Here is a 13,862-nt window from a genome sequence, read left to right as displayed (position 1 = left end):
TTCATTTAGAAGTAGTTTAGCTATCACATTGACCATGAGTGCCATTTTCTCAATCCTTTAAAAGTCAGCTCAGAAAATTTCAGGTCCTTCTGTAATTTATTCCAAGAAGAGGAGGCGGCATATTTAAAAGCTTTTTTGCCAAGTTCTGTGCAAACATCAAGACAATATTGTGAAAGCACAGGCCATATTGGTTTTGGTTTTTACGCATGTATGTACACAAATAAGAAGGAACTAGCCCAAGCAGACTCTTACATACAGTACAAAAACTAACCAATGCAAGAGTCTGTGGAAGGACAGAGACGGCCAGAGAAGCCAGTAATAAATCATAAAGCACATTGGTACACAGTATCCAAATTGTTATGGCATTGTTCAGGTGATCGATCAAGTGTTTCCTTGCCTGAATTGAATGAATAGGGGTATCCCTCACTAAGAATTTTACTATAGTCGAATCTAATTGGTCAAGTCCTGCCTAACCTCAATAAGACTACAAATCTTATTTTGGTTTTGGTTTTTGTAGATCTTTTGTGACACTGAAAACATTTTTTTTTTTTTTAGAAATTCTGAACTGTATACTGTTTTCTGTTTGACATACTTACTCCGACCTGCAAATTACTTTAAATCAAATTTCATACCCTACCAAACTGCAAAGCAACCTGTCTAAAAGCAAAACTGTACCCAGAATTGTGCCCCCAAAAGGGTTAAAGATTGCTTTCCACCAACATGAAAGTCCAAAACAACCACGATGTACAGAAGGTAGCACATAATGCTAACCATACTCAATCAACTTATTGTACTGATTTATATTCTGAGCAGAGCAGTTACTGGTGTTTTCAGTTGTAACAAAAAAACAAGTTATTACAACATTCCTGTTGAAACTTTTTTGTGTCAAAGCCTGCCATGTTTGTTTAAATCCCCCTTTAATTGCATTTCAGTAACAGCATGAGAAATAGGTAACTAAATGTAGGCTTATAGGGTACCACCCTAGTTTGACTCATGAAGAGATGTGCTGGATTAACATCAACAGCCGGTGGCAAAAGCCCCTGTCACTTTCTTCCATTTTTCTGCTTGATGATCCAATCCAGTTGATCTCCTTGAACCTGAAAGCCCGCTGGCTGAATTCTCCAGTTATGTAATGGCCCTCAGGTAATGGTAGCGCCTCTCTACTCGAGTGGAGAAATCACATCAAGAATGTCAATGCAAGCACACTCTCCATATATAGAAAGCTCTAACCTGTAGAGTGTCAGAAGCCATTTGCTTTCGAGCATTGTGCGACTTGATGAATAGTATCAACACACAAGCCAACTACTGTTGCTTTTTAAGATACTTTTCATCCAGAAATCCTGATTTAGACCAAAGAACTTCCATTTGTTTCAGTCAGCACACAAGGCTGTGTTTTATTGTATATACAAAGGCAAGGGGACAGCACATGCCAGTGTACAAAATGTTAAGGCTTCATATTTTCTGGCTGAAATGTATGCAATGTGCACCAACTCTGAAAAATATGAGGCTGAGAAAGAAAAAAAGACAGGTCACTAAACAGTTTGACATTGTGGCAGCTGTTAATATTACAAACATGTTTCAGTTAGACCCTTATTTTCACATCATTATTTTCCAAATGGATACAAACTAAAATATATCTTACATTGGATGGAAGGACATTTTTTTGTTTCGTGACATAGCACTAAGTTTAAACATCTATGGTAAAAACATATTCCCTTCTGTGCTGAATAGGAAAAACCTGACCTGTAGCACACTTTTGTTTTCTGAATTCATCACATTTCAGTTCTCTACATAACTTCAATGTTGATCTGTAGCAAATATGATTCAAGTAATTGGATCACTTTTGTTCATAGTACAAGTTACTTTTTTCTTTGACAACATACAAAGAATATTTCCATTTTTTTGTCATTTTCAGATGGATTATTTGGTAATAGCTGCACATACATTAGTAAAAATTAATAACTTAATGGTGTTATAGGCAACCATGTAATGTTCCTTAACCATTTAGATTTCAAAAGAACCATTCATGTGGCTCTGGTGAATCCCATTCAGTTTATATTAGTGATGATTTCTGATATTGACTGATTACCATTTGTATGCATATTTGAACCATCTCAGGCTGTTCTAATCGGCAGTTGTTTATCACAGAGAAGTGAAATGAGTGCCACACAAAGCAAAAACACTTGTCAGATCCACTGTAAGATCCTCTAGATTTGCTGCATGGACCTCAGGTTGGGAGACACCTAGAAGTTGGAGGACACCACACAGATCACAAGAAAGAAAGAGAGATGTCTCGTGTCTATGATAGCTGAGGTTAGAAAATGAAATGTAGCGCTTGTAGCCAAACTGTTAAGTTACTTACCTCAAAATCGGTGCCGGTGCATGCTTTGATATCCTCTGGAGTGAGCCCCTCCCATACTTCTATCAGAGTCAGGCCTTTTGTCTTATCCACATCAAACACAGCCTGGTGAACAGAAACAGGGCAGAAAGCGAGGGAGGGAAAGAAAGGAAAAAAAGGATGAAATGTTGAGAGAGAGAGAGAGAGAGAGAGAGAGAGTGAGGATGACAGTTGGGTGACGAGACACAACAATAAAATGATGAGAATGATTATTTCCTTCACAGGGATGGGTTTGAATCATAAATGGTACATAAGAAGTAAATGTAACCACCACGATGCCACACATTGGTTTGTGGTCTACTGTTTTGAAGTAGAGCCCTGCGTGGGACTGTTTTCCTAATCCTGCTCCTACCCACTCCCACTGGATTTCTGACCATTACAGCCTGCTCCTGCAGAGTGTGTAATCTATTCCTGCCCATTCCTGCAGGGTGTGTGCCAGCTACCACAGCTACCACATTAGCAAACACTCCATACATACATGTACATACCCACACAACAGTTTACCAATAACGTGAGTCCTCTCCTGTCCCACCGGGAAAACACGTGATTTTGCTGCGGTAGTAGCAAACGTACATTCTGGTGCATGATAACATTCATTATTTGCAGCTATGATGGTGTTTCTGGGATTCAGTGTCATTATCTGTAATATTCTTGAGAAATTCATCCAAATGTCTGACTTGCCTTGCTTTTCTTTTGCATTGTAATGTCTTGCTTTTATCTTCTTTTCCTTGTCACTTGTTGGCGACTCCATCCTTCACGTTAATCAATCTCTGGGACCGACATGTCTCATTTTGACTGCCAACTCCTGCAAGATTTGGGTTGGGTCCTGAGGGATCCCAATCCTTACACAGTCCTGTATTTTGAAGCATTGAGTTTGGCACCTCAGCCATCACCATATTGATTTTTTGGAGCCACTAGTGACCATATTTGGATGAGAGGGTAGAGCTGTGGGTGGATCTGACTAAGAATCTGAGGACATTGCCGCCCACAAGCATACTCTGATTTATTGTCCATTTAACTTTAATGGGACCATAATTTACAAAATGAACAACATGCCTTATTGAAGAAGAGTGGAAACTAGTGACTGAGATCATAAACTCATGAGGAAAATATTTAAGGAGGTAATAAATCAAGTGAGAAGGGCCATTTTCTCATCAATGATCAACCTGTTGCTCCCCATTACAAACAATGCAGGTTTATGGCACTTTTGCACTGGGTTCATTTTTCAGACCCGGAGATATCCATTCGGTTTGAACCCTATGATATGTTGTCACTGGGGTCACAGACAAGGATGTGGAGGTCTAAACTATTACAGTGACCTTGAAGAGATGGTGACCTCTCATTGCAAAAAAAAAACAAAAAAAAAAAAACTGAGGGGCAGAGCACCACTTCAGTGTCATCCACAGATGAAAAAATAGCTGCAATTATAGTGACAGGCCTCAGAGAGTGGTCCTCAGCTGTCTGAGGTTGGACCACTACAAAGTAGAGAGCAATTACATTTTAATTGTGACACTACTTTTAACAGCTGAAACATAAAAGAAGAATCAATTCGGTTGTGAATAATGGAGTTGAAGCATAAAAGTTCATCATTAATGCAGAAAAAATTCAAATTAAATGCCATTACAGATCGTTTGGATTCACGAGAGCCATTTTGGAGATCTGCTTGTGGTGCTGCAGTTGCTCTGTGATGTAGCACAATAAAAAAGGTTGAAATAGTCAGAGGCATTGCAAATATCAACAAGGAAGTAAGGGAGCTCAACGTTAATTGAATTCAACCCTAAATATTTCCTTGTTGTTAAAATAATTTGTTCTCACACTAACCACCCTTTGAGAAACTCTAAAAATGCCCAGATGTACACTAACTTCACTTGCACATGGTTTATGCACAAAACTGAGAGTGCATGATTCATAAATGAGGCCCCTGGAGTTTTAAGCATCTCTAATACCACTTTCCCACCAAAAGTACCTCGTGCAAGCAGGTTTTTCAGACAGAGTAAACCTGCTAAATACTGTATTCCCACTGCCAGAAAACACTGCATGTGTCTGCCTGTGTGTGTGTGTGTGTGTGTGTGTGTGTGTGTGTGTGTGTGTGTGTGTGTGTGTGTGTGTGTGTGTGTCTGTCTGCGGGGGGGTAGTTTGTTGCTGTGTGCTGTGTCCGTGCAATGTCAGAGACAGGCAGGAGAACAGGTAAACAGTAGGCAGCAGCAGGAACAGAGGTCTTTGAAAACTTCTCAGTGGTTTCTTCTATTTCTATATCACTTACGGATTCAGTCTCTCTTTCAAGCTTCAAGCTTGGATCCATGCTTTAGCACTGCTTTCAGAGGAAACGGACGGTAATTAGTGATTGAGCGTCATTGCATCTCGCTGGTTAAAGAGCTGAAATTACAGCGTTCACCAGGGTGTTGCATTCCCATCAATGCCAATCGGATTTGGAGGCGATTAAAAACCCGTGTCTACTGCAGAGTTGTTTTACCCGGGTGTGAATGCCGATCGTACGCAATTCCCATTGCATTAAAAAGTCAGATGTTAACGGTGTTGAAATGCTGCTTATGGCTAAAGGCATTGCCCCCATAGAAAAGACAGGAAGTTTGCTAGCTTTTTGTTAAGTACTATGAAAATTCCTGTGTCATCTACACTGAAGGTGAACGAACTACAAATGCTGGAAATTTATCTAATGAAAAACAAATCTGTTGTCGCAGAAATGTTACAAACAAATTATTTTGACAAACCAACACTTGTAGAAGACCTTCATGTTACAGACCTGTTATTACCTCTTTAAGCTTTCTTTTAGGAGCTTTTTTGTGTAGCATCAGAGTGATGCAGTGTGTTCTGTCTAACATGTCTTAAACTTGTTTTGGTTTTGGGTTGGCTTCTCTTCCCAGATTCGTGTACTGAACAAAGATCATCAACACTGTAACTTTATGTTGGTACATTTCTTTCATTATCATTGGTTGCTTAAAGATTGAGACAGATATTCAGCATAAACATGTATGTGTCTCTGCAACACTACAACATAGAGGTAGAAATCATAACCATTAATTTCTTAAATAATAATATAATAATGAATATAAAATCCCTTTCTCCATCAATGAATTGGATAATTGCATATTTTAGGATTGCTGTAGGGTGTCTGGGCTCAGCCTTACAGATAGGGTGAGGAGCTCAGACATCTGGAGGGAACCTGGAGTAGAGCTACTGCGCCTTGCATTGAAAGGGGGCAGGTGAGGTTGTGCAGGCATCTTATCAGAATGCCTCCTCGGAGTCCTGAGGTTTTCTTGGCATGTCCAACTGGTAAGAGGCGCTGGGGTAGACCCAGGACACGCTTGAGGGAATATATATCTCATCTGTTGTGAAACCACCTCGGAATTCCCGACAGAGGAGCTGGAAAATGTTGCTGGGGAGAAGGACGTTTGAAAAGCCTTGCTCAGCCTGCCAGAGGATAATGGAGGGATAGACTAAAGTTTGCCATGTTTGTCTTTTAACTGATAATATCATCAGATTCAATTTGAAATACCAACTTTGACAGACTGCTGCTTCTCAACACAGGTCTGTCATAAAGTTAGGTGGGTGTACATACAGTACAGCTTATACTATACCCATTCAAAACTAAATCTGGAGCAATATCATTACACCTATTGATGCAAAAAATACTCTCTAGAGACAGGCTGCGCACACTCAGCTGAGCTGGTTTTTTTTTGCTTCTCTTAGCAGGGACTGACGGGCCAAGCCACAGACACATACAGGCAAAGCCTGTCAGGACTCTCAGCTCATTAGAACTGCACACACACAGTGACGGCGCAGGAGGCCGATATCTCGCTCCAGTATAGTGAGACAGATGGAATGTCACGAGGAGCAAGGGTCTATGGATAACACGAACACTGAGATGAATATCTAATCATGACACATGCTGCAAGTGATTAAGGAAAATTAAAGATTCATTAAAATGTGCCAGGGGTGGTCTATATAGGTGCAACAGCAGCTGGAGCAGGTGCTGTATAATGTTGATGTGAACACACAGTTTAATATACTTCAAAATGCACAAGATCTTGACACAAAATGGCCGGGGTAAAAAAAATTTCAAAACAACTATCGACTGACCTAAATTCTGATATCCACACTTTACTACTGAAAAACAAACTGTGCCTCCGCTCGCTAAGCAGCCTTTTTGTTGTGAAACTGTTGAGTCACCTTTCTTCACAGTCCTCAGAGTCACCGCCACCATTAACCAGATTGATGAAAGTTAGTCATTAAGAAGCTGCTAGTCTACCCCATGTGTTGTCTGGCGAGAAGTGGGCTGAATGTCACGTAACAACAATAAGCTATTCAGCCCACTTCATGCTTTAGACAAATATGAATATAACAAAGAAATAAGAGTTAAAAAAAAACATTTCATCCTCCAACAAATAAACTTCAAATGCTAATACATTACCCTGTCAATTTACTGCAGCAATTATAAGATTTTGAGATGTGTTCAGACAAAACATCTCAATAGGACAATAAAAGCATTTCAATTTGGTTGCTGGAGTAATAATTGCTGTCATTGGCCCTGCTGTCATTATGGAAAATGCCACAGGTAACGCTTTTCTGGGCCCATTATGATGATTGAATTATTCAGGGGTTGTTCTGCTTCATCTGTGAATGAATGGGCATTTTTTAAATTTCATTCCCTAATTAACTGTTTAGGGAAATAGAGAAAATACAGAAAAACTTATGTAAAATATTGTCATGGCAGCAACTCAACTACCAGGGGCAGGACAGCGAATGTGATTTACTCACACAGCACGCAAGATAAACAAAAAATGATCCCAATCCATCATTTCAATGACAATGCTGCAAGTCTGTGAACAGGAGAACTGTAGTTAAGAGAAAGAAAATGGTGACATACTGTATAAAATGGTTCGCACCATGTAGAGGAGCAGCAGAGACTCTGCCCGAGGCAACAGGTTCCCTATCACTCTGGGTCTCAAATCATTGCAACACTATTTAGGACAACACTTGAATTACAATCCCTCCTGGCCATGGAGAGGCAAGGAGGACGATGTGTTTGTGAGACTATATTGTGTGTGAGCATCCGTGCGTGTGTCTGAGTGGAAAGAAAAAAAAAAATTGGCATGTTTGCAAGGCCCCAGTTTCTGCTCTCATTTTAGAAACAAACTGGAGCAGAGATTTTAATCATGTAAGACAGCAAACAGTAAAAAATAAATTCGGGATAACTATTATCAGGCTTATTAAAGGCACTGTTTGCCACCAGGTTTATAGTTCCTCATTTTCTACCACTGGGAGTTTCTTCTGGTGAACACTAGAATAATAATTCTCTTACATCCCACAAGTAATTTATACACAGTGTTGTTTTCTAATAAAGAACAAAAGCAAAAAAGCTGTGCTGTTATCTGTCAATACGTTGCTGAATAAAAAGGTTCCAATTGACTTCAGACATTAAGCCCTAATTGGTTTTATGTCCACATTTTTAAAAATGCTTTTTTTTGACACTATGCTGTGAGATGATTAACAGCTGTTTGTGATACAAACGCCATGCACTATCCTCCTTGAAGTCTCATCATGGTGCCTTATAGCTTTGTAAATGTTTACTTTCATTGATCAGTGTTTATCCGCAGTCATAGATGATTCTTTTTCTCTACCATTATTGTCATAGACACACAGTGGCAGAGGAGGCTATTGTTCTACATTCAAATGTATCACTGGTTAAATTATGCCTCACGAACTCCAAAAATCTGTCATAGGCAAGATGAGTCACACTGGAAATATTAGGAGGAAAAATATTTCCTTGCATGAAACTGGCTCATTGTGGGTCTTTTTTTTCAAGTTTAAAGCAAGTTTGAAGGCCTGCTTTTGAAAATCAACTGGAAAATTAGTTAATACTAAAACGTTATTCAATTTCAAATTTGCAAATATACCGATTATTACCCACAAACCTTGCATAAACAGTAATTAAATTGCTATGAAGTGTAATATAAAGATGAGTAAAATCTTCAAGACTGCTTGTGTGTTAAAGGGAAAGTTCACCCCAGAATCAAAAGTTCATGTATTACCTCTTAACTGTAGTGCTATTCATCAGTCTAGATTACTTTGGTGTGAGATGCTGTTTGTTGGCAATGTTGGCTGGGAGATGTCGGACTTCTTTCAAATAATAGAACTAGATCAGCTTGTGGTGCACAAAGCACAAAAAAACACAAATACATTTGAAAAACTCAACAGCTGTGTCTCCTCCGAGAGAAATCATAACCCAGTTACTTAAAATAATCCACAGACCTTGTTGTAAGCAGTAGCATGTAAGGACTATTTTGTTTCTATCAAACTACAACCTGCCAACCCTATCAACGTGCAGAAGGAAGCATGCATCTACTAATGGACGAGAGGCTCGTGCTCAAGGCAGCACAAGATGTAAACATGGTCTCCTCATCGGTTGACCTGTAATGTTATTAAGCTATGTGTGATGGTGCCATATGAGCTGGTAGTGGATGCACGCCTGCTTCTGAGCAGTGATATTGTTGGTGGATGTAGTTTGGTAGAAAGAAAATCATTCTTGCATGTAACTGCTCACTACAAGGTCTGTGGTTTGTCCTAAATGACCAGGCCATGATTTCTGGAAAGACTAGATAACTAAATAAATTGGTGCTTTGAGCACCACAAAATGGGTACCATCTAGTTCCATTATTTTTTAAAGCAGGCAGACATCTCTAAGGCTGATATCGCTAACACTCTGAGAGTCAAACCTAAACAATCTAGACTGATAAATGGCAACAAAGGAAAGAGGGAAAATATGGACTTTTGATTTGGGGGTGAACTGTCCCTTTAATTCTCTTGTTAAGTACAGTATGTTCTCTCAGATCTCCCTATCATATACCTACTTGTTCACATGGCATAAAGACACATACTACTACTAATACTACTAATATTAATACCACTACTACTACTAATAATAATTGTGCCCATCTCTGTTTTCATACCGGTCCAGGGTCAAAAACAGGCAGGTAACATCGCTGCAGACCCCACACATCTCGGACACAAACTGTTCAAACTCCTCCCGTCTGGTAGGCGTTACAGGTCACTGCACACCAAAACAACCCGACACAGAAACAGTTTCTTCCCCCGGGCTGTCACTCTGATGAACTCTTAACGGTGACAGAGTGTCAGAATAATCACCAATGCACATTTTGCAATTTTTTATTTTTTTTTACTTGCTTTTAACTTAAATACTGTGAGAAAAATCACTGTGGAATAACCTCTCAGCTCATATGACCCTTTGCACTGTTTTTAAATACCTCATGTACATTTCCACATCATTACATTTGTTATCCTGTTCAAGTTTATCTCAGCATCTTTGCACTCCTTGTAACTGCACCATTATGCACACAGACTTGTATATATTAGCTTCAATTGTTTCATTAGGGCTTGTACATACGTAAATGTAAAACTATATCTTTAATTTTGTACACTGAGAGCAAAGCTAACCGGAGTCAAATTCCTTGTTTGTGTAAGCATACTTGGCAAATAAAGCTATTTTTGATTCTAACTGTGAAAACTCTCAATATAATGATAGGAAAACCAAACTCATTAGAATTCAACAGGTGAGCTTCATTACTTTTTGCTCAATCCAATTTGATTAATGCTGTCCCTTTTGGTCTAACTCAATATACTTGAACGTGTCGCTACCAGAGCTTTCGTCATGGTCTTTTACATCCCTAGCTGCTGTCATTTTTGTTGGAATTTTATTAATTTATTTTTTTAAACCGTTATTCCTGCTCTTCTAAACTGAAACTTACATTTCTGAAAGGAAAATGTTATGACAGTTCACAGTGAAAGCAAGGTACTGGAAGACCCACGGCGGGTAAATCATAGTGTGCACATTGTTTATTGATCAACCATGAACAATCGATAATGCATGTCATATTAATTTAATGCGCTGTGGAGTTTAGAGGGTTCTTACATTGTCTCAATGTCACACTGTTTGAGCACAGTGTTTCTTGCATGTGGTAGCCCTATAAAAACAAATGTGGAAAAAAATCTTTTGGCTTCCTGTCTAATGAGTGTACTGCTGTGGTTTTGTCATGGCACCCTTCACTCAAATATGATATTCAATGGAAGAAGCATCAAGAAAGGAGGCCTGAGGAAGTATAGGTGTTTGTGATGAGTGGAAGTCAGCTCAGCAAAAAGTATGGATTGAAACCAAGTCCAATCAGGTCTGATTTCTTTTATCTGTCTCAAAACGACACCATGTATATAAATGTTCCTTCACACACAGAATTTTCTAGTTTCTTAATGTTTAATGTTCACACCTATATGTGTTTAATATGAACAAAACTGAGTATTTCTATTTCTTTCCATTTCTGTTGGCAACAATTGCGCCACACGAGTTTAAAAATCTGATTTGACAACAGAGAAAGAGAAACATGTAAATGACAACACCTTTATTGTGTTGTCCAGTACACTGATTTTCAAAACAGGCACTCACAGGGAGACCTGGAGGTAACAAAGGGTTGGCCTCTTAGTATTGCTGCCAGGTAGAAGTATTTTGGCAATATCTGAGAGGCTGACAAGCTGACAGTCACATGTCAGCATTTTTGAAAAGCTCAGACACCTCTTTCCAAACTACAAAAGGAGACTGGCATTGTCAAAGGAAGGGTGTTTTCAAAAACATTTGGAGATGGACAGTAGCTGTTCGGTGTGGATGGGAGGCTAAATAGAAAGATAAAAAATATTCATAGTGCAACAGACACTATATCACAAGGCTAGAGAGAAGAATAGAGTGGAGGAGGTAAGGACAGAAAGGAGAACAAAGGAATAAGAGGAAAGTATGTGTGATAGAGATGGAAGGAAATGAGAAAAAAAGGTTGTGAATGATAGAATGTAAGAATCTGTGTCACTACAAAGGAAGTAAAAAGCTGGGACACAATAAAAGAAGAGAGAACTAACGGATATAGAGGGAGAGAAAACAGCAGGAGATGAAATGAGGAAGGCGAAGAGGAGGAGGTGGTACATGTGCTAGCAGGGCAATAGAAAGAGCTTTAACCTTTATAAATATTGACAGAAATCTGCTCACTGAGAAATGTTGCACAATCACAACAAAAGCCAGTCGAGCTGAAAAGATCAGATGGTAAAAAAAAGGAGGCATGGACGCACTATCTGACTTTGCCCCTGACAGGTCATGTTTTCAATGAACAAGCTACAAAGGCAGTAACCACCCGAGGGTTACAGGGAACCTAAGTACAAGAGGACATAATAACAGCATCAGCACTAAGCTCTACAAGCTACTGGAACGTCTCTGAATTTTTTTTTTTTAACCTCCACCTTTTTTTTTAACCTAATCAGAATTTATGCCTCCTCTTTTATACTTCCCCTATTCCCACTGACTGCCCTCTAACCTCCATCTTCACTTTCCTTCATTTTTTCCAACCTTCCATTTCACCTCCTGTCTGCTTACGTCCTCTTTAAAAAGAAAAATCTACTCGTCGCCAACCTTAAGCACTATTCTGACAAGATAAGCATTACCTGTAACTTGACTGTTGGTCATTAAATTACCATTTGGCTGGATTGATAACCTTAGAGGGGTGTGAATGATAAGATAATAGTCATGCTCCTCTGCAGCTAGACTCATTCTCAGACTTTTCCCCTCTTCACCATATGTGCTACCAAGTACGACAATATATTGTAAATGGGTTCTGTATCCAAATGTTTTTTGCTTCCCTCCGTCACACCACGCAGAACTCAAACTGTGGGGAGCTGATGAAATTCAAAAACAGAGCAGAAACAGAGCTCTTCATGCACAAATGAAGACGACAGAGATTTGCCCTCGGGCTAAGCTCCATAAGCTTTCCACGGGAGATGGAGCAGTAAGATTTCCAAGTGTACACCCTGTGGTGCAACTTTTAAAAATGGCAACCACCACCCCCACCTGCCAGCCTGTTTTCAACTCGCATGCATGAAACCCTCAGATGATGCAGCATTGGGAGCAATTTGAGGTTCAGTATCTTACCCAAGGATACTTCGACATGTTGACTGGAGGAGCCAGGGATCGAGTCACTATGACATTTCTCGCAAAATAACAAAATTCTCCAGGTGCGCAACACAAAATGAAAATGTCAAGAAACATTTTTTTTCCTTTAAAAGAAAAAGAAGTAATTCTTGTCAATCAAACATGTCAAGTCCTCTAACATAAATCAGACTGGAGTCTTCCACCTTAAAGACAGGCATGTTGGTTGCATTCAGAGGTTTTTAAAAAATATTCAAGACAGTCCAAAACCTAAAGCTACAGATCGTGGCGCAAATATCAACAACATTAGAAGCAGCGGCCTAAGGCAGTGATGGACGCATCAATGGAATACGTGATAAAAGGAAACCCAACCCTACCATGAAAATTAACTAACCAGATCAAAATCAATAAGATGCCTCTTTACCGAAATCAGCTTATTGAATTAGTGTTAATTGAATAAATGTAATTTCCATCTTCCTGTGGCACTGTGTTGCATCATACCAATGGATCAGCTACAGTGTCTTTGTTTTCAAACGTGTGTATGAGGGAGATGTAATTAAGAGATAAAGATGCAATGTGTCATTGGTGCTCCATTGTTATTTTCTGTGTGTGTCTCTTATTGTTGACGTATTCAGGGAACTATGATAAAATAGGAATGCAAACCCACTGACTGCCATAGTCAACTTATTACATTTTGGTCTCAGTAAATTACTCCTGACTGAAAAAAAGTTGGCAAAGTGAACTGCCACCCCTGAACTAAAAACAAATTAACCAAGATTTTTAATTGAAAAGTAAGACAGACTACGACCTACATTTCTATATCGAGGCATAATGTTCTAATATGTTTTTAAGTGATTAATAATTACTGCATAATCAAAGTACTACATATGTATAGGCTCAACCAGTTTTATCTTTTAAACCTGAATAAGCAATAGATGGGTGTGCAGTGTATTCATGTTTAACAAGAATATAACTGGTTAACACATCCATTTAAGCTTGCCATTGACTGTCTATTCAGGACAGAATTCTCCTTTCCTTCCGTTATCTGCATGTTAACATTTTCAAAATCCCAGTTGCTACATAAAACCAATCTTGCATAGTCAGACATATCTCCACACGTTGTCTTAGTGCTACTGTGAAAGAACAACAACCTTCCAGTTAGTAATGTACATGCTAAAATGTGTTTTCATGTTTTCTGTGGTGCAGGAATTTAGCCATTAAAAAACCAGGGCTTACCTCCCCATGTGCAAATGTTTTACCGAAATAAGTTCCCTCCCGACACTATTTTGCAAGCGCATCATCACTGCATCCTGGGTTCAGCGCCACCCAAGAAGATTGGGATTTAAAGAAACACAAACAACTCGGGGTGTTTTTTACCTTTAGTACAGAATTATGGATTCAGCCAGACTTTTCTTTAGCTCTGGCACATCACTAGAACAAGTACAGAGATAGGTCTGTTTATGCAAGACTGGC

At 39.2% G+C, this 13,862-nt stretch overlaps 1 protein-coding gene across 1 annotated transcript in view; it reads right to left on the bottom strand.

Moving 5' to 3' along the window:
* Window positions 1–1,364: 1,364 nt before the first annotated feature.
* oxct1a (3-oxoacid CoA transferase 1a) overlaps window positions 1,365–13,862 on the bottom strand; it is a 57,305-nt gene continuing 44,807 nt past the window's right edge. The window contains exons 16-17 of the mRNA XM_042488990.1: window positions 2,363–2,464; window positions 1,365–2,243 (exon numbers count right to left, since the gene is read on the bottom strand). Of these exons, the coding sequence (XP_042344924.1) occupies window positions 2,208–2,243; window positions 2,363–2,464 (138 nt within the window). The 3' untranslated portion in view covers window positions 1,365–2,207. The remainder of the gene's footprint in view (window positions 2,244–2,362; window positions 2,465–13,862) is intronic.

Source organism: Plectropomus leopardus, chromosome 6, assembly GCF_008729295.1.
Source record: "Plectropomus leopardus isolate mb chromosome 6, YSFRI_Pleo_2.0, whole genome shotgun sequence".
NCBI lineage: Eukaryota > Metazoa > Chordata > Actinopteri > Perciformes > Serranidae > Plectropomus > Plectropomus leopardus.
The sequence above is the reverse complement of the archived record's forward strand: the minus strand, read 5'-3'. Positions and strand labels throughout refer to the sequence as shown.